This window comes from Dermacentor variabilis, chromosome 2 (genome assembly GCF_050947875.1).
Source record: "Dermacentor variabilis isolate Ectoservices chromosome 2, ASM5094787v1, whole genome shotgun sequence".
In the NCBI taxonomy this organism is placed as follows: Eukaryota; Metazoa; Arthropoda; class Arachnida; order Ixodida; family Ixodidae; genus Dermacentor; species Dermacentor variabilis.
In genome coordinates, this window is record NC_134569.1 from 134,755,073 (window position 1) to 134,782,378 (window position 27,306).

The 27,306-nt window shown below is 43.6% G+C and overlaps 1 protein-coding gene and 1 pseudogene across 3 annotated transcripts in view; both read left to right on the forward strand.

Annotated features, from left to right (window-relative positions):
• The window catches only part of PIP4K (phosphatidylinositol 5-phosphate 4-kinase), a 119,651-nt gene extending 105,542 nt beyond the window's left edge, over positions 1 to 14,109 (forward strand). For all 3 annotated transcript variants that reach the window (XM_075682046.1, XM_075682047.1, XM_075682048.1), the window contains one exon: positions 10,851 to 14,109. In XM_075682046.1, the coding sequence (XP_075538161.1) occupies positions 10,851 to 11,035 (185 nt within the window). In that variant the 3' untranslated portion in view covers positions 11,036 to 14,109. The remainder of the gene's footprint in view (positions 1 to 10,850) is intronic.
• Positions 14,110 to 19,548: 5,439 nt separating this feature from the next.
• On the forward strand, positions 19,549 to 23,727 carry LOC142572731 (uncharacterized; annotated as a pseudogene).
• The last annotated feature ends 3,579 nt before the right edge of the window (positions 23,728 to 27,306 follow it).

The window sequence follows — 27,306 nt, forward strand, 5'->3', positions numbered from 1 at the left end:
AGTGCATAAAAAGTGAAAGAGGTGCTAAGTGAGGAGATGAGATCAATTTCTAACTGAAATAATGGTGCGATTCATTTTGTACTGAAAGCTCTGAGAAGGCCCTTCAGCACTAGATCGGGCTGATGGGGGGGGATGGAGTAGGGGAGATTTGCTCTACATTACTTACCAGCATTGAACCCATCTATGCCACACATCCATAGCACTGCATTCCAATGGCATGTAACAATGCTTGGGTATGGTTAGTCATGATGCAGCCAAATTCATGGCCAAGCATATGCTATAGAGGATGCAGGCGATAGCCTGCACGCTTACGAGACATTAATTAAATTACTTGACATTCTCATTCAGATGCATTGTTACTTCCTATTACGTGGGTTTGACTCCCACCTAAGGTTGTGGGTTCGAGTGTCTTAATTAACTACCTTAATTAACTGTGTTTAAAGTAACTTTGACCTAATTAACATTAAAGGTCATGGGTTTGACTCCCACCAAAGGTCGACAGTGTAAAACTAACTTTTTATTACCAAGAACTAGAAGAAGATAAAAGCCACCGTTACTGCTCGCCACAAGAGATGCAGAACCAGGAAAGTTAGAAACAACCTAGGGCCTGGGCATGATCTTAAAGGAACCCTAAAACGATTTTGTTAATTTTGTACAATCTTACTCAGTTGTTAGAGTATGCGCTTCTGATCATTTAGTGCATATAATTTATTATACGGTTTTTAAAATGTGCATCGCTACGAATTGCAGTGGTGCCGCTCCCCTGAGCTTTCAGCCGCCTCATCACCATCAACGTAACGGGTGTGTGTGACATTAGTAGAGTGAGCTATTGAATTGGCTACCTAGCTTGCATCATCAATCATTTTTCCAACTTTATGGTGAACAAATGTTGTTTGTAATAGCTGGAATGTTGGTTAATTCATTTCTGCAAAAAGTGAAAGTAAAGTGACACAGAGAATACACAACTTATCACTAAGCTCAAAACCCACCGTGGTTGCTTAGTGGCTTTGGTGTTGCACTGCTAAGCACGAGGTCGCAGGATCAAATCCCAGCCACGATGGCTGCATTTCAATGGGAGACAAAATGCAAGAACACCCATGTACTTAAATTTAGGTGCATGTTAGAGCCCCAGGTGGGCAAAATGAATCCAGAGTCCCCCATTACGGCATCCTTCATAATGAGATCATGGTCTTGGCACGTAATAGCCCATAATTTAATTCATTTAACTACACTCAAGCACTTCCATCATGCAACAAGTGTTGTCTGCTTGTCTTACAATGTGTTTTGTATTGACGCAAGCTGCACGGTCAATGTTGGTTTCGAGGTTTCTTTTCATTGGGAGTGTGAATCGCCCTTGTTCTGTTGTGGGCTGCAAATCTTGGTGACATATCAAGCTGTGACATTGTGTCCCTCTGCAAGGCAACAGGCGGTTGGAGTCGCTACAGCGCATTGGGCTTCCTGTATCCAATCGGCGCCAGGACTTACGCGTTTACAGCCGTGACATTACACTGGAGGATTACTACCACAATAGTGGTTTGCGTGTCCGTTATTCAGGTGAACACAAGCGCAAGTGGACTGGGTTTGGACGTTTCGCGGGATGAGCAGAGGTACAATCGTGAATGGCCTGCACGGTGCAGCCACCTGGTGGCACCGAGCTAAACCAAACACAGAACTAATATAGCAGTAACGAAGCGTATTCTACTTTGCTGTTGGTGTAAATTTTTGGCAGGAGTGTAATCGTGAACACATTGTTTTTCTTTGTTAGAGCCATGTTAGAGCAATACTAGCTTTTTGTTTCGCTGGTAAAGCTCTGCACCACAAGGCGGATGGTGCAGACCGATTAGTCTGCTCACGTGCCTCTGTGTTAAAGCTCCTTCATCACAGTAATAGCAGTATGTAAGGGCTTTAGTTTATACCTCCACCCATCCGTTGAAGTGCCCAGCTTGCCTGTGGTTACCGGAATACTGGACATGCTCAGTGCTGCGACAGAATGCTCAAAATGCATGCTGCTTCAATAGCTCTTGCTTGGGACCAACTGCCAGGCGGCTGGCTAAGAGATTCGAGAAGCTTCGCAGGCTGGCTACAAGACAATCGAAAGTGGATGGCATGATGTCCCCTCATGTGCAGAGCCAGTGAAGGCAGAGCTTAGCCCTGATCACTCGGCGAACAAGTTGACAAGAAAAAGCATAGGTATAGACAAGGATAACATGTAGTCATCAATAGCTCTCTTGACATGAGACGCTTCACATAAATTGTGGTGCGAATGAGTCACTGTAGCTGTAGCCTACACGACTACAAAATTTGGCAGAACTATTTCAGGGACCCTTTAAGGTAACATTGAACATTACGTATCAAGAGGCACGTCAGAGACACGAAAAGTTTCAAGGGACTACGTATTCCAATGCTGCTCGCCCCATTCACGTCAAAGACACGCAAAGTTTCAAGGGACTTCATATTCCTGTGCTGCTCGCCGGGGGGCAGAGCAGCATATGGCGACAATACAGCTACAACTTAGCTGATCTCGTCGCCCCCCGCCCCCCTCAGAGTAGCCCCTGGCTGCTCCAAGAGCCTCACTCAAGAAGTGAGGCTAGCAAGTAAACTCCCCAGGTGAAAAAATGGTTGGGAAGGGGAACGCTATCTCTCACCTAGCCTCCAATTCATCACAAGACGTGATAGAAGCTGCCCAAGCATTTCAGGCTTGGATGCCAAGGCCTCAGCTTCTAGTGAAGCAAGACCGGCAGAGACTCTCTATTTGGTGAACAGGCATCCAACACCTCTGCGGAGGTCATGGACACAAGCGCCTCAGAGTCAGCAGCAATAAGGGGGCGGCACAACTCGTTCGGGCATGCTGGCAAAAAAGAAAAACCTGAGTGCATAACAATGCCCGGGAAAGATGTAACTTAAGTTACCAATCTGCTCTGCACAGAGCACATCTCTCTACCTGCCTTAGCCATGATGACACAAATTATACAGTGGAATGTCACGGGGTTACTACATACATAACCTGGATGACATAAAGGAAGTACTGATTTTAAGCCGAACATGCTCTATGTGCAAGAGACTCACTCACACTGATAACATGAACTTTCTAAAGCAGTTCCTTGTATTTATGAAAGACTGCGAAGGCGCTCATAGGCCTTCAAGTGGCGTTGCAGTAGTAGTCCGAAAAACTGTTGCTTGTCAGAATGTAAAACTTAAAACACACCTAGAGGCTGTCGCTATCCGAGCCATACTCTTCAGTAGGCTTATAACGGTGTGTTTGCTCTGCATCCCACCAGGCTATTGTCTTGATAGTGTGGAATTTTAAAATTTAATTGATGAACTTCCGGAGCCATATACAGTAAAAGCTAGTTAATTCGACACCTGTTAATTCAGAAATTCGGATAATTTGGATGGCTCTATTGGTCCCTGCCAAAGTGCATGTTTTTCTATGGTACAAAACCTTTGTTAATTCGTTAGAATTCGGCCCCACACCGCTTAATTTGGACAAATGCTGACGGCTGACGCTACACGAAAGTGTGGTAAAGCAGCGATGGCACCACTGGAGTGAAACCAAAACCTGAGAGGCATCACCATCATCATCAATTAGTGGGGGCAATCGCAGCGTCACCGGATGTCGGTGTCTTCTTTCTTCGCTCCACTGCGCCTTCGACGTCATTTTCCCTTGTGTTGCCGAGTCGGCATCATCTCTTCTTGCGGAGTTTTATTTTTTCGTTGTGACCGTGTTTTGCATGCCACCACCATCGTGCGCTAGTGATGGTAACGCCGGCAAAGCGACAGCAGTACAAAGCCAAGAACTTGGCGACTTGGCTTTGAAGAATGGTGAATCGCGACAGCACGTTATGACCAAGTACAACGTGAAGCGGACCAAGTTGGGAACGTACATGAAAAATGAACAACCGATTCTTCAAGCCTTCGAAAGCGAAAAGTTTCATGCATCAAGAAAGCGGTTGCGAACCGCAGCTCATCCCCAGCTCGAGAAAGCTTTGCTCCACTGGGTTACTGACTGTCGCAACGCGCATCTGCCTTTGAGCGGACCTCTCATCATGGCACAAGGTGAGAAGTACGCTGAAATGATGAACATTGAATCGTTCAGAGCTTCAGAAGGGTGGTTTGCGAGGTTTCAGGAGAGACACGAACTCGTCTTCAGAAGTGTGTGCGGCGAAAATGCCAGTGTTGACGAAAGCGTGACCACCCAGTGTAAAAATGTGAAGTTGCTTGAGCACATCGCCGCATATTAACCAAGTGACGTGTTCAATGCATACGAAACTGCTCTATTTTTCAGAGCTCTGCCTGACAAGACGGTGACTTTCAAAGGGGACCCGCACATTAGTGGCAAGAATTGCAAGCAAAGAACAACTGTGCTTCTTGCCGCCAATATGACTGGCACGAAGCGCTTGCCACTTGTCATCGGGAAGGCGCATAAGCCACATTGTTTTAAAAGCATCAAAAGGCTTCCTGACGAGTACAGAGTGAACAGGAAGGCTTGGATGACTTCGGACATTTTTCGAGGCTGGCTGCAGCAGTTAGACCGGCACTTCACGTCTAAGGACCGCACGATAATTATGGTTGTCGACAACTGCAGTGCACATAACTGTACAGTCGAACTGAAGAGCGTCAAGGTAGTTTTTTTGCCGCCAAACACATGTGCCCTTCAGCTGATGGACCAGGGTATCATTCACTACGTGAGGTCGAAGTACCAAAAACACATGCTACAGCATGTGTTTATGATGATCTTATGCTCAGAAGTTGGAAAGCCGTATGAAGTGGACTTACTCGGCGCAGTGCACATCATCGCCCCTGTGTGGAAAAATACACCTCCGCAAGTCATCACCAACTGTTTTTGGCGCAGCGGTTTTCTGAGGCCCGAGCATGCGGCAGTAGCCGACGAGCTGTCAGCCAAGTCCACTGATGATGACTGCCCGACCGTTGATGCTGTCCTTCCCACAGATGTGACCCTTCAGGACTACATCACGATTGATGATTGTGTCGCCACGACTGGTCTCCTGACCGATGAAGAAATTATTAATGATGTCACAGGTGCCCGGGAAGACCATGATTATGAAGAGTCATGCGAGGAGGTACAGCCCCGACCTCATCGCACCTTACGAGAAGTCACGGAGGTGCTTTTGATATTGGAGGACGTTTGCCTGAGCACTTCCGACATTTTGCGGGCTGTTGGCCACTTGGAAGAGTTAAGAAAAATTGTGGTGTCAGCCGGAATCCGTGCGAAAAAGCAGACTATTCCAAAATACTTCAGTAAATAAAGGTATTCTTCTCCAACTTTATTTTAATGTTGTTTTTCCTGTTCATTCGTTAATTAGGACATTTTTCCCGGTCCCTTGAGATCCGAATTCACAAGCTGTTACTGTATGCTGGGAGGGGATATGAACGCTCACAACACACTGTGGGGCAACTCGCGTTGTGGTGCGAGAGGACGTCTCATAGAAAAGTCCCTTACGTCATCAAGTACTTGCCTGTATAATAAAAAAGATACAACTTATTTCAACACGGCGCACAAGACATATGCAATAGATTTAGCAATAGGATCTTTAGCACTCGTGCCATATTTGGAATAGAAAGTGAAAAAGAAATGTATAATAGCAACCATTTCCCAGTGGCACTACAGACAATTCAACATGAGCCTGCCCCCTAACTGGGATAAAGTTAAAGAAGTTTCCGTCTAATCATCTGATGCAATTAGCAATTTGGGGATGGAAGAAATGTGTACGTATGTCACCGAGCATGTCTTTCAGGCTGCACAAGAATCACTTCTTCAGTCCTTAGTGGAAGAACTTCGTCAGAACCTTGGTGGAACTCTGATTATAGACCAATTATAGACCAATAGCTTTGATTACCTGCTTGTGTGAAGTATTTGAAAGCATTATCAATCGTCGTCTTACCTTTTTCCTAGAATACTACAATGGCATACTAGATCAGCGGCAAACAGGCTTTCAAGCTGGAAGAACTACAACAGATAGCCTTGCACTTCTCAAGGCGTATATTCGCGATGCGTTTGTGCACAAGCAATATTGCCCCTCATTATTTTTTGGATCTTGAGAAGGCATATGACACGGCTTGGCATTACTGTATACTTCAGGATCTGTTATCATATGGGATAAGTGGTAATATGTCCAACATAATTTGTGATTATCGGTCGGAAAAAAAGTTTCGTATCTGGGTTGGTAATTTATTGTGAAAAATATTCACACAGAAAAACGGAGCTCCGGAAGGAGGTGTTTTAAGCTGTACTAATTTTCTAGTAAAAATGAACTCTCTCCGCACCACAGTTCCATGAACAATCTCCTTCGTAGTCTATGTCGATGACATTCAGATAAGTTTTAGGTCATGCAATTTGAACATCTGTGAACGTCAAGTACAGTTATGTGTAAATTGCCTTTCTATGTGGGCGGACCAGAACGGCTTCAATTTTAGTAATGAAAAGACATGTGTTCTTTTTTCAAGGCTGAGTGGGGTAGTTGCTAACCATGCATTCAAATAAATGGGTGTGCACTGTGTATAGAAAGTGAGCATAAGTTCATTGTTATTCTTGACAGCAGGCTAAGCTTCATACCACACATATTATGGAACAGAAGAGCAAATTTCTTAAAACTATGAACATCTTAAAAATTTTATCTCGCAGTTCATGGGGAATGGATACGAAATGTCTCATGTCACTATTCAATAGTCTTGTTTAGACTATGGAAGCAGTTCAGACTATGGATGTGTTGTATACCAGACAGCGTCAAAAAGTGCTGTAAAAATGTTCAGCCCTGTCTATAATCTTGGCATTCAGCTTGCCACAGGAGCCTTCCGCGCAAGCTCCATAGGAAGCTTTTATGTTGAGTCAAGCCAATGGCCGCTCCTTCACCACTGGAGAAGTTGACGCTGCTGCCGTCGGCGTGACATGGTATGAGGGATCACATGGACACAGCGGCCATGTCGGATGCGTCAGAAGCACCGAAACAAGCTGAGAACGAAAGTTTAAAGTCCCACCTGCGCTGCTGTTCTGATAAAGTGGAGAGGTTTTCCCACTTTGGGTGTCTACTTGACAACATTTTGAAGCACTATAATAGGTGGTCTCAGCCATTGAAGGCATCCAACTTGGTAGGCTACTGCTCGGTGCTGCAGTGCTGGATGTAGACAACGGAGCCCGGTGTCAACCTTCACACGTACCCGTAGGACAAGAAGCTGTGTGAAGCTCGGATCGTTAAATTTAGAATCGGCAAGCAGCCATCGGCTCGAACTTGGGTGTGCAGCAAGCACTTCCGCGAGGAAGATTTCTGCTACAGCATTGGGGCTGTGATGTTCAGTGAGTAGCAGAAAGTGCACCCTGAGACACTTGCCTGCGTGCGCTGCCCAGCTAATGTCATGAAGCTTTGATCTGTGAACTTGTTGATGCTAGACAGTGGCAAGTTCACTGGAGTGGAAAGGGAACGGTAAAAAGCACCTTAAAAAAGGCATGACATATGCTCATGTTTATGTTAGCACCAACCAATGAATGTATACAGGATTAAGAAAAAGAAGCAGCGGGAAATAGCTCGCTCAAAAGACCAATAAACATACAGCATGATGCAACTTGAGAAATAATGATATTGAAACGTCCAAGAATTTAGAAGAAACGAAAAAAAAAAAGAAAGATTGAATCGTCACGACGGCACAGAAACCGGTTCGAGGGTCTCCATCGCGGCAATCGCACACAGTGGGCATTCTCTGTACGTATTCAGTAAACAGATAGCATCTGTGAACCATTCTGTGCTTTCTGTTTTCCCAAGAATGTTATTTTGACTGTAAAGAACTCATGTTATTTCGAGAGTACTTACAGAAATGTCTGGGAGGGCTCCTGCGTGGTGTTTTTATTGAGCTCCGACAGCCAGACCTCTGAGGAGCGCGTTGCGTAATCCCTCATACTACGCAAGTGAGGCGCTTCCGACAGATGGAGACTCCGTAAGTCTTCGCCACCAATAGCAGTCTAGTACAGTTAAACCTCTATACAACGAAGTAGGTAAAATCGGCAATTTGCTTCATTATATCGAAAATTTGTTGTATTGAAATTCAACCTTTCATACAAACAAGTACAGTCGCCGATCGATTTTTCTTGCACGGAAAGGGGCCGCAGAATTTTCTGAGTTACCAGGCAATCTAAAAAAGCAATTTTGAATGAGAAAACGATTCATTTTGATGAATTTGGGAGTCGGCAACGACTGATACGGTTTCATTCCACGTCGGCGATATCTTCACATAGGCGGTACAAATTAAGCGAAGCCAGCCACACTTTCGCGTGCACTCCGCCCCCGCGGCTGATAGCGGCACCCGCACTGGGATGACACAATCATGAAAAGCGCGACAGCGGGAAGCATCTGGCTCTCACTCCGACGGGTCACTGAAATTCGAGATTACACAACCTTCAATAATTAACTCGTGGGAAGATGGCTTGCGTGATGCCACGCCCGCTCTTTGCGCATGTAACAGATTACCTCTGAAGCAGGGTGCGCGGCTGCGTATGTGCTCAGCCGCGCTTGCAGCCATGCGCAGCCATGGCCGAGATGCGAGCCAGCAATCGTGACGCGCACCAATTCGCGACGCACGCCAACTTTGTGCAGCTCGGGGGCCTCAAGACATTATGGCATGTGGGTCCCCGGGCATTCTGGAATACCAGGCAGCGAGAAAGCTTATACCGTGGCAGTGCATGCAGTGCACAAACAGAGAGTGCCGTAACGTGATGCTAAAGGGCGTGTGCATTATCGACTTCGTCAGCTCTGGCAGAATGACTGGAATGGAGAAGCTGAGAACCACTTGCATGCTATACAACCGTGGCTTAGATCAGCACATTTTCCCTGCCGTGAATGACAAAAAGAAGTCATCCTTTCTCACCTGTGCATAGGACACATGTGTAGTACACATATTCATATTTTAGCAGGTACAGCGCCACCAATGTGTGTGATGTGTGGAGTCTTTTTCTGTACTGCACATAATGTTATGTTGCCCAGGTACAGAAAGACAGCAAAGGAAACACTTTCCAGAAGTTTTTTAGTCACCAAATACCGTTGCACCCCACTGTGCTTTTTTTTTCAGATGATCCTGTTTTGCTATAACAGTGCGTACAATTTTTTAAGGGACATTCATTCTTTAAAAACATATTTTCAACCTAACCTGCAGCATCACCCTCCATGTGGAGGCAATGGTTAGCAGAAATTATTGTAGTCGTTGGCAGTTTCGTATTACTCCCCAAGGAAAGAGTAAATAAATGAAGGTGCCTGACCCTGTCCATTCATACCGAACCTTCGTTTTTATTGCCTGTCATTGTATTCTGACGTATTACATTATCTGTTTGGTCTCCTTTAATAAGATATGCGACGTTTATTTTAAACTTCTCGCTGACCACATAGGCCCCAACACCCCCTTTTAGAAGACTCTTATTTCACCTTTGCCAGTCCAATTTCTTTAAAATAAAATCACCACTACTAATTCATTGAATCCTACTCAACATTGAATACAAAGTCCATGGCACTCTTTGGCCTAGATGTCAAATATTATCATTATATTATAAAATAAAAGGCAGTGTAACTTCTTGATTGCATTGCTGCTGACACCTTATGCCAGTAGATAATTATTATATAGTCAACTACTGCAATAATACCTCTTTGTCCTTTCTGGTTAAACGCTATGTTGCAAGGTGGTGCCACCAACCTGGCAGCTCACGTTTATACCTTCGGTAAACCAGCATTCCCTGAACAGTAATGATGTGTACGGGCAAGCTAAAACTATCTGATAAGAACATTAAACAATTACCAGCTCTGTAGCTTTGCAAAGATATTCATCGCAGTTTTTTAGGGAGACATTCTGTCATAAGTTTGTGCTGAAAGTAGGAAGAGAGAAAGTGAAAACCGTCTGTATTTGATGCTTCTCGAGCGTATAGCATCTTTTTGGAAGCCACAGGGATTGTGCTGGAGCTTTTTTCATGGCACAGATTTCTCATAGTATGTTGAATAATGTTCCAAAAAACCAGAAACATGCTGTGTGGCCTGGCTGTTACAGTTTTGAACCACAGTCATAGTGCACAGTTTTTGTTGTTTGAGTTTTGTTAATTGCAGTATGTTTCACTAAAATTGCCTATGATTGATGTTGTTGATATTTTCTTGGTTTTCTTCAAGATTTCACATATGACCATTCCAAAAATATTTGGTCACTTCGGCATTGCTTTCATTCAAAAGCTACTCTTTCATACAGAGGCTTCGGTGGACGTATCTAGATGGGGACAAAATGCATAAGATTTGTGTACTTATTTAGGTGCACAATAAAAAAAAAAACTCAAGTGGTCAAAATTAGTTTGGAGTCCCCCACTATAATGTGCTTCATGATCATATTGTAGTTCTTTCGTGTAAAAACGCCCGAATTTCAATTTCGTTTCGTACAGGACAGCGTATGCTGCGATTGTATGTCACCCACCTTACACCAAAAAAATGTATCGCATAGAATTGCTGTATTTCTCTTTTTTGTGGTATGGCGAGAGTTAGATGCATTTTTGACCTCATTCAGTGTTCGAGTATTTTGGTAATAACCTTTTTCAGAAATTCTGTCCTTTAAAGTAATATACAATAAAAATAAGTGTGTGTTTGCTGTAAAGCTATTCCCCCTTTCTTTTTTCTTTTCCCCATAAGTGTTTTGTGGCAATATTATTTTGTGGCCTACATTTCCTCTTAGCTTTTTGAGGCTCAGGGTGCCAGAACACGCACTTAAGAGCAAGCGTGCAGTGCTTAGACATGCAAATGCATTCGACGTTTGACTACTTCACTGTGCAAAACTTTCACTTCTTCCTTTTGTTCCTTTCTTTTCCCTTTATTATTTAGGTGCGGGAAAGAAAGAGGTGTACTTCATGGCCCTGGTGGACGTGCTCACACATTATGGTGTGAAGAAACGCACTGCGCAGGCAGCAAAGACGATGAAGCACGGTGCAGGGGCGGAGATCTCGACAGTGCATCCAGAGCAGTACGCCAAGCGCTTTCTCGACTTCATCTCCAAAGCGATAGACTAATGGCACCTGCGGGAAGTGGTGTGTTGTGCTGTGTGCAGTTTTGGGAGGGTGGGGAAGAAAGAGTGGAGTGCTTCGTTTCTGTTGCGGGGGGGCCGACGTGCAGTCACTGTGAATTTGTTTTTCACCTGGCCTTGATGGTCTCGCCTATTATATATATATACATATATTTTTTTCGTTTCGTCTTGATTGTGTAAAGCCCTGGGCATTCTGCATGGTTCTTTTTCTCAAGATGTTGCCCCGACTTGACTGCTTGTGAGGCCATGTACATTATATAGCACGCCTCTGGGTGCACAGGCGGCACTTCTGTTTGTGAGAAGCTCTTCGTTCCAGAGAGATTGATTGAAGCTCCTGGAGTGACTGTATTGTTTGTGGCAGTACCCCATGCTGTGATTTTTTGCTGCTTTTCTCTCTGCCTTCTTCCTTGCCCACAAAACACTTCTTGTAATCTGCTTCATGACAAGCCCCATGTCTTGCTCGTCCTCTTGGAGGTTACACATGGGCATGTCTCCACATTAGCGCTCCTGGTGCAAAAGTGTTAAGAGCTGAACGACCAACTACTACTCGCAATGTTCCCATGCATGGCGCACTCCATTCAGATGCCATTTTTCATCGCTGGAAACCTACAGTAGTCACGTCCCCTACGCCTCCTGCTACTTACAAAACTGCTTGTAGTTTTGCATCAGTAGTGTAGCATAATATAAGTATGTGTCTGCACAAAATGCTTTCCTCAGGCTGCCTTTGTTCAGACTGTGCACTCGTAAGTGCAAGGGAGCTGTATATTTGTTGACGGCACTGCAGTCCCATTAGAGTTGCAGTTGTAGGTGTCTTGGCTTATGTCTTTCCATGCACCGCTTTGACTATGTTCTGGAACAGGGGTGAGGGGGGAGTAGTCTGGTGCTGTTTAATTGCAATGCAGCTTCCAAGTTCTTGGGGAGGCTTGTCTTGCATGCAGCATGTCCAAGCATATGGACGTGTGCAAGTGTGGCCAGGGTTGGTGCAAAGGTCAGTTTTAAATGGTGAACTTGGAACTCGTGTCTGCAGTTCATTTTCTGGTGTCATGGTTTTTTAACAAGTTGATGTACGTCACCATTGCCATGCTTTCTTGTGCCTGCTGTGCATTTGAAAATTTATTCGTTTATGTACGTTGTGCACAGTGACTAAGTGTGCCGTCATCTGGTTTTCTCAGTCCTTGCCGAGCCGAACACTTTGAGCACTGCTCACACTGTTTTGAACACAGCAAAAGCTCAAGACATGCTCAGACTAGTAGATTTGAATGTCCTCGTTTTGGCTTCAGCTCTTATTTAATGCCTGTAAGCTTTCGCACTGCACCTCACCTGTTGGTATAGTCCAGTTCTCATAGTATCACTGTTAACCTTTTATTGATCTGTGAGACAGTGCGTCGCGATTTCCTGTCAGCAAGCGTGAAAGTGGGGGGAGTTGTGCAGACACAGGTTCAGTATTGCTTCTGCGTTCCATTTACAGTATAATATGGTAATTTTGTATGCCTGATAGCTGTGCAAGGCAAACTGATGGTCTTTTAGAGCCATATTGGCACATTCTTGAGCTTCTGCATCGTCTTTTTAGCGAGGAATATTGAGTGAACAATACGGTTGCTGCTAATGTATCGCGTATGTGTGTGTGCGTGTATGCGTGTGTGTGCAACACTTGTGAACTGTGTGGTTTAGGTTTTTTTTTTCTTCCTAACTATACAGCTAGTCCCAATTCCAGACCAATTACATTTGCACTCTCATCGATGCCATGTTAGGTGACACCCCCGAGCTGCTTCCATGTTTTTTGCATTAGGAGCACTGTGTGCCACCTATGCAGCAAAACTGTTCTGCCACCTTTTTTGAGCTGTGGCTAATAGTTGCTATTTGTCTGCACAGTCCAGTCACATTACAGTGGGCACGAAGAACATCAATGTTGTAAAGGTGTGTGTGCGTGTCGACATGCTGGGCAGTTCAGTTTCCCTTGCACCAAACGTCAAGAATAGGATGAGGAAATATAAGTAGAGAAAGATTAATAATACTCAGTGCTATGTATATGTATATCGTACCACCAGTGTTACACTTCTTCAATGCATTGCCCATAGGGGTCTCTAGTATTGCTGTTCAAGGGTAAGCTGATTTTTTAGCAGTGTTTCCCTACGTGCCGATATGTATCTAGTAGTGCAATTTTTCTTTTCCCCGTATCCTCGTAAAGAGAGTTTGCTGCCAAGCTTCTTATGCATGTTCTTGAATGTCAAGCATAAACAAGTGTTTGCTTTGTCGAACAAAGGGAGTGGCATCATCAGGTAGGGCAATTGTCGCACAGCGGTGGTCTGCATACGAGTCGGTGCAAGTTGAGGCAGCATGTGTACATCAATGTACGAGAGAAACCGGGATGCTATGGCTGCAAAGGCTGACGGTTCTTGCGAATCGTGGCATTGCGTGCTGTAGATGTTCAGAGTTTGTGTCAAAAAGAGAATGGCCCAAACATTTACAGAGAGGTTGTGATGTTCTTTAAGGTGCGTTTGGATTTTTTTCCCTCACTGCTATGCATCAAGACTCAAATTAAAAACAACTTGTCAGAGGCCGACAGCCAAGATCTATTAACGTTGATGTCAGCATTCCGTACAATGTGTCGAACCAGCTCAGTAAGCTTCTATGGAAACTGTTGCACACAGGTTGTGCTTACAGGCACTCTATCAATGTGCGGCCCCAAATGTAAATGTTAGTGAAAATTGGTGTTTTTGGTGTCGTATCATTCTGTGTGATTCTGTAGTTGCTTCCAAGGTGTGAACGTCGCATAGTGGTGTGCGGCATAAAAACGTTGCAAATAGACTGTCACTGGGGTCCTAGTTCATGTTGGGCATGGGGACAGGAGGAAGAAAAGCTGCATTGCTTTTGTGCTGTAATGTTGCCATACCTAAACAAGGGGGCAGCCTCACAAAAGCCCTTCACTTGTGAGTGTATTATTTTTAGTGTACATATGTTTATTTCTATGACACTCGAATAAATTTTTAGAGACACAAAGCATGTGTGTGTTATTATGCTTGCTCTCATTGTCTTCTGCAAATAAAAAGCCTACCATGAGTCACGCTTTCAACAGGAGCATTCTACAAGATATCTGAAGTTGGTGCATGCTTTTTATTTACAATTACTTCAAATTATGCCCTTGTATGAGCAAAACAAACTTCGTAATTAACAAGGAGAGTCGATAATCTGTCAAACAAGACTGCAGTCAACAACAGCAATGCTGCTTTAGGTGGGCAGTAGGACATTTTTTGCAGTGTATTCTAATTCTAGCAGTGTATGAACGTAGTCGGCTGGCCTCAATCAATACAAAACACTCTGTTGTGGAAATTTGTGAAAATACACATTTGTTGAACTAAGCAGCAGACTCTGGACCAACTGGAGACATAGATCGAAGATTTCCCTCAGACTTTCAGCACTTTGCGTAAATCTACAGGGTTAACTGAACATTTGTGTGAAGTAGTGTGCAAGGATGTGGCCTGCGTGTAATTTTCAAACCATATAGATTCCCATCCTCATAGTACAATTCTCCTCAATTGCCTCGGAATATAGGTAGTCAGCTAATTGAGCAGACAGCAGAAGTGCTGGTGAATTGGCAGACTGTACAAATGAAAAGCATTATGGGCTTGGCTTCAGTAGAATGAAGTTTTGCCAATGCCTGTGGTTTGTGAAAAACAAAAACTGATGCAATATTGTTGCAGTCTGGTTGAAAAGTTGTTCTGTATTTTGCAATTCACCGCGTATTATAATTTGACTGTCTCCTAGGGCTGGGCAATTGATAGCTTAACCGTGAACTTAATCAATTCATGCTTTCATTGAGATTACTTCTATTCCCGTTAATCGGTCGAGGTCATAAGCAAAATGTAACAGGCATTGGCAGTAACATTGCCACTCCATTTTCTCGACAGGGAAGAAGGGGATGATGCCTGGAGCTATATGTTCCGGCCGGCCTCTCACGAGGCCCCATTGCACATTTTTGTTATGCACTGGAAGCTGTAAAATGCCTTCTAAGGAGCGTTTTACTTAATTTTTCAGATCAGTTCATTGTTGAAAAGAAATTAACTGTCCTGTTATCATGCCGCCAGGAGGCAAGTGTCACTGCCGACCAAAAATCCTGCCTCTGTTTAAAGACAACAGTGCCTATAACAAATTGCTTCTGGAAATGACTCATTGAAAGTCTTCTAACACCAACGACAGATATGCACCGACCACTAAGTCAAAACATTAGCAGGTGGGTAAAAGTCCTGCGATGTGTAAATTCACTGGAACTTTAGTGGTGTGTTAGGATTTTTTTGTGCGTTCTGTGATGGGACTACAAGAGAACATTGACAAGCTTTTCTTTGCCACCACAGCTGGATTTGCGATTGTCCGAGTGGCCTTGACATGCTTGGTACGTCGAATAGTCACTGACATAATATTAAAGGCAACCGCCAGTTTGCAGCATGGATTACTTTTCGCTTAACTCATGAGTCACCAGAAATATCAATATAAAGAGGGGACTCGGCAACACTGTCTCGTAAGCAAGACTTTCAAACTTTCTAGTGGGGCATTACCTATTGTTACAATAAAAATTATAAAGAGGAGGGATTTAAGAGAGGACATAAGATTTGGTAAATTTAGTGGCTCAAGCAAATTTTTTGAACTGGGTTTTTGTTATGTACACTGATGCTGGTAAGAGAAGGGTCACAGGACCGTCATGGGAATGCCTGTGCGAGTGCTTCAGCAGATTTATTAAAGACTTTTGTGGCCTGGCACCCACATCAAATAAATAATGTGCAAGTACCGTGGGATGAAAAAATAAAATTTTGCTAAGACACTTGATAAAGTAGGCATTGGCAAATTGTTTGTGAAAATGACAACCCAACAACAAAGACTAACATAATTTATGTAGAGCAAAAATGACAGCCAATTATTCAGCTTTAAATATACACATGAAATCAGATTGGTGAAAGACAAAAAGATCATTTCTGAGGTGGTGATGGCAAGATGCCTAAATCTGCCTTCTCTTCTTAGACGAAAGTATTGGAAGCAATCGGTGTTTATATTTAAAGGTGTGCAAGGTGGTCTTCCTAGAGAATGTTCAGGCACCGATATGGCAAATACTTAGTATTATTTGGAAACATGTCATCAAGATTAACCTTAGTAATTGGAACAGATCGTTTAATGGAGTAACAGAGCTGCTTCGTTAAACTGTCTCAAGGAAGTGGATCTACTAGGGGTCTGAGAGCGTTTGCACAAAAATGACTTCAAGGCAACGTAAACGATGACCACCGATGGTTAAAATAGTGTGGTCAGCTCATGATAGAACTGTGACATGACATTTAGAGATGCATAGATATTTAAAGGTTTGTACTGAAAGGGGTATGAAACTGAATTGGAAGAGAATTCAGTAGTGCTTTGAGAACAAAATGCAGACAAACTCCAATATCTGGCGAAAATACACACAATAAATCATTGGGACATCATCCCTGCGCAATCGGGAGTGACTGTTGCCAAGTCTGCACAACATTCCCACAGTATGTACCCCATTCGATATAATATTTTTTATGTATGGACACCAGTCAACCTTTCCATGTATACAGCACCCAAATACTTAAAATTCTGATTGTGGGACTACTACTTGTTGGTAGAAAGCAAAACTTGTACAGGAACAGTTTGGGAAGAATTGTGGAAAGAAAAGTAGAATTGTGCTTTCGCCCTCATTGAGAGCGAGGTTAATGCCATCAAGCCACATTTCAAAGGTACTCGTGCAAGGCTGCAAAATTTGGTGCAGTGATTGTACGTCTACATATGTGGAAAAGAATTGGCACACACATATGCATGCTCTGTTGTGAAGAGATGGAGCTTCGTAAAATTTGAGGACACTTAAGCTTCGCCTTCAAGAGTGGAATGCGATAGCATTGTCGCACCCCGTTCGCACCACCCACTCATTCGCTCGGCATGCTCTTGACGAGACGAAGGGGAGAGTGGGCGAGTGGCGCGCCACCTGTCGGGGCAGCGCCATACATTGCGAGGAGGGAGTCTTCTGTGTTTGCCGCAAGATGGCTCTGCGTGTGCGCCAAGCGCATAAGAAATGTAGCGGAAACGTACTTTGCTACTCGTTTAACTGCGACTTCTTTAATTTACATGCTCATAATTACCGATATACACCGCAGTATAACTTTCTACGGCATGTTTCTAAGGCAACACCGCATTCACTAGAGGCGCTCTTGTCCCGCTTTGAACCATCAAACTCATGACTGAGTGGTAGCGTCTTCGTCTCGCACTTCGGAGACCCTGGTTCGGTTCCCAACCAGCCCATCTTGCAAGTTGTTTTTATTTATGAATTGCCTTCCGTGATTTTTCGCTCGTGGCCAACGCCACCGACGCCGGCCTTTCTGCGACACAAGCTCCTTAACACTGTCGCGTTAAAACATCCAACAGTGGCCGCAGAACCGAACATTGAGGAAGACTTAAAGGTTTGCAGACAACACACATAAAGGGTAGTAAAATTTTCTGCCATCTAAAAATGGCAAGAGACCACTCGATAAAGTACTTGGCAGACCTGTACGTTTAAGTGCGCATGACAGAATGATGTATTCTACAATGTCATTAGCTTTAGTGATATCCAATGCGACTAAGGCACGATATTGTTTCCTGCATCTAGCTAGCTGGATTTGGCTTTCCAAGTCAACATAAGCTACCCAAATGGAGTAGCCATACCTCAATAACTCCATTCAGGAGGAATCCACTAATTCCTTATAGAATGGTTTACGATGGTGAGCAGAATCTTTTATAACTTGCTATTGGGGGCCTATAGTTGGTTGGCCATTATTGCTGTAAAGACAGGTCTTTATTGTTGGACACATTGATGAACACCTATGGCAACCAATGCAAATGCTTGTGATTGTCCACAAGCGTGCTGCCTTTACAGCAATAATCTTGTATAATGCTTTCATCATTGATGTAGTGATGCCATCAGGACCTGGCGCTGAAGCAGGCAGGAAAATTAACTACTACATGCACAAGGTCTAATACTGTGACTTCTCCAAATGAGTGAGTGCTGGTGCTAAAAAAATGTAACAGCCACCATGTTTTGAGCACTGCTGATTGGCTTGGTGGCGGTTAGCCTGCTTGAGGGCATGAAAACCACATTTTCTGTGCTCCCACAGTGTGCAAAGTAAGGACAAGAGCTGTCCTCGCTCAAGTCGAGTGCAATAACAGAGAGTGATATCACAGCATCTTTAATTGCAACAAAATACACACAAGTTGAGGCTTGAAATTCTGACAGACAGATCAACAGATAACACAGGAAAAGCTTGTACAGGATTCAGTAAAAAATGGAGCCCGTGCAAAATTCTGCAAGCGGCTTTATCAACAGAAGCAAATTGCTACAGTTTAGACAACCATGGTTTCCACACAAAGCATCATTAAAGCTAAAGTTTGAAAATGCCAGAGATCGAGCAATCCAGGCTGGCACCAATCTATGCTGTCAAAACTTGTTTCTCCATGAAGTTCCTGGTTTTGTAATCCGAGATGGAAAACCCAACTTTGAGGTTTTACGAGCCAATACCAGTAACTGATTATGACGCACACTGTAGTGGGGGACTCCGTATTAATTTTGACCTCATGCATGGTACATGGGCATGTCTGCATTTCAGCTCATCGAAATCTGACTGCTACTGGCGGGATCTGATTCCAAAACCTTGTGCTTAGCAGTGCAATGCCAAAGCCACTAAGCAACCATGGCAGGTCAAGCCATAGCCTCCCTCCTCTATTTAGGCCTCGGCTCTCCGCGAGAGGTGCTCGCACCCCATGCTTGCTCTCGCATACCAGACATAGCTACACGTCGAGGCGCATCGAAGCACCCAAACTGATCCCTCAAGCAAGAGTTGTAATTATCTATCTAACTTAATTATCTAACTTAATTAATTATCTAACTTGAGCCGTACTATCCCAATTATCAAAGTGTCAATGAGGCTATTTGTAGACACAGCCAAGGGAAATCTAACTGCAGTGTTTACAGCGATGTTCTAATTGTGTAAAAATTTTTTCCGACTGATAAATCTCGCAAAATATGGAGAATACCACATGACTGCGCACCCACCCCCATCATAAACAGCGCCCTCGAGCAAACTCCATCCGAGTTAGCCGGAACGAAATAAAGAAAGACATCGTGATCGAACTAGTTCCTTAGCTGCCGCACCTTGGCTGAAGTAACACGTCGGGTTTGGTGTTAGTTGGAAACAAACTGTGATAGCTGTTATCTTAGCGTAGATAAAGTGCACGGATTATTATTATATTTTTATTTGCCACAACGCCTATCGGCACAAAAGCGAATCAACAATGTCAACGCAAAGGTTTGAAGGTGCGTTTTGTTTCGTCCCAGTCGTGTCTTTCTTAATGACCAGAAGGTAAACATGACCTTGCCTTGGGATCTGCAACTGGAAACAAGAGGAAGGTCGCATATATATATATATATATATATCAGTCATGGAAGTGTGGCAGTAGACCAAACGCATTGACTATCATCAGAAATTAAACCTGAGACAAACCGGCAGCTTCAAGAAACAGCAGCGGAGGTCTTCATCTTTGAGTCCTAGCCTACGCACAGATGTTCTAGCATATATGGCCTCAAACCCTCATGCTAGCGTGCAGGACATGGCCGCCCACGTACCAATTTCCAAGTCATCAGTTTGATTCTAAATGACGGCCTTTCACCCATACCACGTTAACCAGCACCAATGCTTAGAAGGTGGGGACCTGTAGAGATGTCTAGATTTCTCGAATTGGGTCCTCACAAAATCCTATGAGTCACCGGACTGTTTGAGCAACATTATGTGCACAGATGAAGCCAATTTTTGCAGAAATGGCCAAGTAAATTTGCATAACGCACAATATGTTGGAGGAACTCCAATCTGCACTGGGTAAAGCACAATCGGCACCATTACCAGTGGGTGCTCAATGTGTGGTTCGGAATTTACGCCGGTGCTATAATCGGTCCCATCTTCTTCGATCCCGCACTGACTGGACAGCGTTTCGTGAACGAAATCCTTGAAGGAGTAGTGGATGACTTTCTCAGCGAAGTCCCACTGTCACATCTTCCACTTCTGTTGTATCAGCGAGATGAAGCACCAGCACACAGCAGCAACCGAGTAGGAAACTGGCTGGATGCAACTTTTCATATGCAATAGATTGGAAGGCACGGGAATGTAAATAGGCTAACTAGGTCACCTGACCTCTCGCCCCTCGATTTCTTTCTTTGAGGTTATGTGAAAGATCATGCTTACATGATCGAGACAGACGTCCGATTAGTTCAAGGCAAGGATAATGAACATCTGCCATAGAAGTCTGGCATCAGTCACCAAGACAGCCACTGAAGATGTGATATAACGGACGCAGTAGTGCGTAGCTGCAAAAGGAGACCTCTTTGAACACGTCCTCTAGGCTGGTGTTCACCAGAGCTGACCAATTCATTTTTGTGCTTGCATCCGATTGCCAATTCGGCTCTTTTAGAAGTGGTATATTTACTTTCTTGAACGCATTGGTTTTGCCTTTTCTCTACACGTTGGTCGCTTCCCGGTCTGTCTATTTCGCTTTTATTTTTTGACACAAACCTGTTTTTGCAGCACATATACACTTTCATGCAAAATAAAACGGCCAATTTAATTTTGCTTTGGTCCAAAGCAAGTTTTTGGCACAAAATATAGCTTCACGCGCACTCTTTCGATGCGGTGTGAGTAAAGCCAGGATTTTGAAACATTCTATGCCTATTACATTGCTTTTCACATTTCGTGCATGGTCAGAAAGACATTTCCGCCGCATTATGAAGGGGCTTTGGTTATCAGTGTGACGAGTCCGCCTTGAGAGACGGATAATAAGTGTGACATAGAAACTAGAGGAAGGAATAGCTGCAAAGCCGTGAAACCTGCTGTTGGTGCTCCTTCCATACCATTATTGAGGTGATGCGCTGTCTCTTTGAGTTTGTGACAGGTGATGCAGTTGCTTTCAATCAGCTTATTTGAGGGCGCTGCTTTATGATGCGGGTGGAAGCGCACTTGCGTGGTATTTGTAATATGTACTTCGTGAGGTTTCTTTTCCTACTCGAAAAAAATTATACGCAATTAGTGCGTCGCTGAAAACAGTGCAGTTAGATGTCATTTTGGTGTGCCTACAGATGCTTCATTGACACTTTAAAAAATTAGGGCAGTACTTCTCGAGTTAGATAATTAATTGCAATTACCAAATTAAATCTCAGTCGCAAAAGAATTACTGGCGGCTGCTCTACTGTACTGGAAACAATATGCACTAGGTTTTGTTCGAGTAATGCAACGGCTCTTTTTTAAGTCTTCGTACATGATAGTTGGGGAACACTGTATAATTCACTCAGCCGAAATGAGGCCATGCGGGAGTCACTTGAAATCAGGATCAACAGCAGTCATGCGCAGCAGCGCTTACACTCGGACTCACAGAAAAGAGAGAGAGAGAGAGGCTGCAGTTTAGCCGGAAAGGCGAAGCAGTATTAGTGATAGCCAAGTATGCTACAATTACACGAAGGAAGATTACACCACTGAGACTACTAAGGCTGTGAAATTGAATTGTCTCCTACTATGAGATCTTGTATATACTCATACAACACAGTCATTTCAGCACTCAATTCTTCAAGGTCACACAAAGTTTCAAGTGCAAGAACAAGAAAACAGGTGTTCCCCACAAATACTGAAAAAAATGAACATGAGAAGAGCAATTCAAGTTCTGTCTCCTGCCATGACAGCTGCACTGAAGCTCCCGCAAGAGCAAGCGGGCCACACGTGCGACGCAAGTTTCGCGGGTGTCAGATTAACGGTTGAATTCATGGACACCATGCACCGCTGGCTCATGCTCATGGATGTGAGAAACTGTGCCCAGCACATACACCAGAATGATGCCGACTGCAAGCAGTTCGAATCTACAAGCGATGAACGGTTAATCTGGCTTGAAGCAAGGTTCAACTACCTGGCCAATCTCAAAAGCTAATGCCTGGCGAAGAACTTCTTAACCAAGGGGACTTACGAAGGCCTGGTGATGACAACTTGTTCAAATGTTGAGTGCATTCTATATCTTCTTGAAGAGATGTGCTTTCACTTTGTTTTAACTAGGAAAATGTCGTCTGACCCAATCGAGCCATTCTTTGGCTGGCTGAGGAAGTCAGCAGGCTCAGATGATGAAACGGACGCCCGAACTGTTCTGTCAGGTATTGAGAAGACTCTGAAGATCGGCATTGTGTCGGCATCAAGTATGAGCAATGTAATTGCAGCAGAAGGCAACAATTGCTTGTCGATGGTGCTGCAACAGAAAAATGCAAGGGAGGGAACCAACAAGGAATTCCCTGCAGATGCATGCAGAGAGCTCATAGAGCGACTCGAGCGAGAACTGCCTTTGCTTCCTACTCCACATGTCGCAGCATTGGCTGCGGTCGGCGGCTACTTGGCAAGAGCTGTACAATAAAAGATTGATTGTGAGGAGTGTGTCAGCCTTTTAACAAAGCCAAGCGCCTCGGCGCCCTCAGACTCGCTGACAAAGCACCAAGACCGCAGTGGACTCGTCTACCCATCTGGGCAACTTTAGCAGTTCTCTATGCATTAGAGAAGTTTATCCGCGTTCTTCTCGCAAGAAGAAGGCACATGAATCAACCTTTGAAGGAGGCTATGAATAATGCCGCTGCAATATTCCGTGAGCGCAAAACCTTGATATGCTCGATGTCATGACACAAAGAGAAGCTGCTGCAACTGTTGCTGACAAAGTTTTTTCATCCAATATTCAAAAATTTTGCAATAAAGGCGACAGACAAACATGACATGGCTTGGATGTTTGAAATAGAACTGCTGTCATGAAAGATCCTCAAACTGTGAGCTATCATCTCACAGTTGGGTGCTTTTTGGTGAAGGGCCGACTTTCCACAACGTGTTTTGTGTGGCTCACCTCTGGTGCACATCGGCACAACGCCAAACGTGTCTGCACGAGCGCACGCGCAAGCAGCGTCGTCGCATCGTCTGCTCTGGGACAGTGTATGAGTAGGCAGCGTGATCTGGTAGTGAGCGCATGAACTAAGTGGTACGGACAGCGCGCTTTGTTTATCTCGCCAGTGAGCGGACATGAAAAAATATAGGGGGCTATGGCCAAGCCCTACTTTGGTTAATGCACCTGACTAGCATCCTTTGGTAAAAAAACATACTGCATTGTCCTGCTTTGGAAATACCTAAAGGGGCGCTAAAAGCAAACGCAAACCAATCTAGATAGTCAGATTATAACTCAAGATGTTCCTTTCATGCAAAGATATGACGCAGTTGCAGAGAAGAATCGCAACTGAAGGGACCGCATGAATATTCCGCAACCTAAATTGCCCCTCATAAAAGAAGCTCTCTTTTATAGCTCATACAGCAATCTTTGAGGTCATCAGCTCAGCTAGGTGGTAAACCAAAATCACATCAATGTGGTTCAACATTTCAAAGCAACATATCGGCTATGAGGGATGCTGTAGCAGGGCGCAATAATTTGACTTCAACCATTTGGGGCTCTTTAACATGCATTTAAATCAAACTACAACAGCAATATTGTATTCCACCACCACTGGTATGGGGCAACAGTGGCCTGGAATCAAAACCATGACCTCGTGCTTGGGGCATGCTTATCTATGCCCAAGTGAGAAGTTTGCACCGGGAGGGTACTGCATTCTACATTAAAAAAAAAAAAAAAAACAGTATGAGAGTAGAGCAATATTTGTCAGACTGCATTTTTAAAAAATTAAATGTAACTTTTTTTTCATGTAACTTGATGTTTGCACTGGTGGTGTTTACAGTCTTCTTTTACTACATAAGCTTTGTTCTCAGTGAAAATGACATTTCTGACACCTTGAGACACATTTATCCGCACTGGTTGACTTAATGCTTGCCCTTAATGTCCCCTTAATATGCAGATGCAATATGCAGTGAAGAATACTGAGAATCGAATGGCATAGCATGTTGATCAGGTCACAAGCACTTGCAACAAGCACTGCAAATTGGATGAAAGCTTTAATAGTTCATTAGTGCGCATGGCACCGCAGTGTAGCCATGGATGCTGATACTGTTAACCTAGACTGTGAAAGCACAAAGGGATGCTATAACAGATGAAAACAAACTGTCATTCATGAAATATTTTAACAATGGCAAAACTTTACTCAAATGTTCCACGATTACATTTTTTCTGAGTTCACAAGTATGGTGCTCAGGGATTGAAAGGCGATACTCGGAACACATGGCTGCCCGCGTTTCCTGCGCCACTGTTCCACGCTGGGTCATTGATTGATGGGAAACCAAGTGCAGCTGCAATGCATTTGCTTTCCTTTCTCCACATTTGTAACACGCTTGGAATCCATTTTCAGCAGTCATTAGTCACATTACAAAATGCTTTGGTCTATAGAACAGAATTCACAAGGCAGAGTTTTCAAGGGAGGAATCATTGTGATTTTGCTGCCAGTGAACATTCCTTCCCTCCTCTGCAAACAGTTAATCACCACAAAGGCTTCAGCGACAGGCACAAGTTGGTCTCTGCTCAGTCACAAGAATTGCTTTTACCTCTTGAACAAAATACCACACTTCTCTGGGTAGGACATCAGCACAATGCCTGTCCATAGTGCGCTAAGATTACTTGAATAAGTGGTGGCCAAATTCACAACCCTTTTGGAATGCAATGTAGTCCATCTTGCTGATAACCGGTTAACTAGGACTGAGGAGACACAATTCAAATCCATGATACTGGAGCAGGGAACTTCAAGACAGTGGCGCCACCTGTCTTTATTTTTTCTAGCTTCTTTACTATTGCAGACGGTGGCAACTAATACAGGTCAACTTATTTTTTTTCTTTCATTGTCCTTTTATTGTCCTATAGCAATGTGTGACCTATGAGGGACCCTGTAGTGGTGGTACGTCTACCAATAACCTACACGTGCGCTACTGCGACACGCCCCTTTGATAAGAGCTTATATACCGCGGCGCCGAGCGTAGCCGGCGCATTTCTTCCCAGCTTATCACAGCCGGTGGCCCAGCTGTGCTGGCGCTCGCCAGTCACCTAGTCAATGGAATAAAGCAATTCCCTTTGCGTACTTTCCCTGCAACCGCATGGTTCCTGCCTGCCTGGAAGAACACCACAGACCCTACAGTGGAGGGCTAATATTTCTGACACCTGAGGCTTATAACTATAGGTATGCCAAGTTATTTTGCATTCTGCGCCTGTCAAAATGTAGCCAGCATGAATGGGAATGGGAATCATTATCAGCAGTAGAGAGAACTGAAAAAGCAGCAGAATGCCACAGTCACTGAGCTGCTGCCACTATTCGTGGGGCAGCAATTAAGCAGTATTGGTAACTTTGCAAGAGGGTCTCTAAATTCAGAGAGTTTTTAGTCGCCTTATTGACAACTTTGTCTTTTTGGAGCCTTCTTTAGTGAAATTGACTTCTTTAGAAGTGAGACTTTAGTGAAATAAATAGCCAGTAAATTGCCCTGGTAAAATTCATCAGGCTACTCTGGCTAAGTTCAATGCCTTGCTCCAACTTTATCATGACAGGAATCTTCTAACATTTTTTGCAGTGCAGTAATGCTGGGGATTCCCGCCATGCAGCCCGTTAACAAAGTGAGTAACCATCTGTAAAAAGTCCAAGGCCCGTGTTGCTTGTAACCAAAACTCTACTTGGGCCACTTAGCGGGTTTAGTGGTAAGCAAAGACAAAGTTTTGAACAACTAAGCCTTTGGCAAACTGTGTTGTGTGCTTAGGTGGTGCGCTACTATATGCAAAAGCATGCCCTCAAAGTTCAATTTTAATTACAAAAAGATATGTCCTGGTATGGGCCATAGTAATGGACTCTACATCAGGCTAATCTCTTGCTTCATAGGTTTCAAGAGCTCTTGCGGCACATACTAACAGCATGTAACAACAATTGCATTCCCTACTAAAACTTGTCGAAGGATGTGACATCTTGTCATATGTGAAGCCAATGACTTGCTTATCAGCACGTCAACCTAGCCTAACCCTAAAAATCAGTCCTCTCATCTTCAAAGATTCAAAAGCTACTTACTTTACTATTGACAACATGTCAGCAATTAATAAAAGAAATGTCACAGATCTGAATTTTCAGCCAACCACAAAAGTACTATGAGATCCAGAAGCAATGCAAAAAACGGACACATTCTAAAAGGGCATTAAAATTTCTTGCCTGCTAATGAGAAAAAGGTTACAATAGGAAAGTTCAAGCCTTGTAAGCAACATCAAAGCAGCAGAAAAGTAAACAGCATGAAATGACAATAATATCTAAATCCTTATACAGCACACACATGAACACATTCACAAATTAAAAAAAAAAAAATGTGACCAGCTTTACCACAGGCAAATGATGAAGGCCAGATAATCACAATATAAGTATTAGCTGTAACATTTTACTCAGCTTGCATTATCACATTCTCAGTACATACAGATCATCTTTGACACTGGCACTTGTCTAACTGTGCCAATGAAGCCATTACAAGTGAACACCTTGAACAAGTCTCATCATATCAGCACAGTGTGTCAGTATGTGACATACTAAATTTGAAGAAATGGAGAGCAAGTTCAGATGTTCACACTTATGTCTAGGGCACTCGGACAATGCACTGCAGAGATAAGAGAGTTTAATGCCACAGTAGCATCGAGGGTTCAAGTATTGTGTTGACTAGTATGTTGCTCCCATGCCTATGGCTGTCATTGTTCAAAAGCGTTGTCTCTGAAACCTAGTGGCAATGCAAAAAATATATACCATAGAATATTTGCAAATGGAAGTCACTTAAATTGAATTGCTGCTTAGAGCAAACAACTAGTACCTATAAATTGATTGGTCTCATACATTGATGATGGAAAAAATAAATGTGTGTTATATGGAACCGAAATTTTTGCCTTTCTGTGTACACTGAGCTACAGAAGATGTTGCAACACTTCACAAAGCAGAATTGGCAATTTAGGCATGAAAGAAATTTTTTTTTCCAGAAAGAATCAAGATGCAAGATTTTCTTTCATGACTTGTCTTCAATGAATAAAGCCATGCTTAAAATGTGATAGCAAGGGTTTTAGCAAGAAAGTGTTGTTAACATTTTTCAATGCATAGCAAGTAGTATAGTTGTTGCAGAACAAATTTCTTTACAAGCTATGCTATAGAACCTTACCAGTTTCTTTTTGTAATTACAGTAGTATTAGCAGCTACCTTCACTTCCCGATGTTTCACATTTCTGAAAA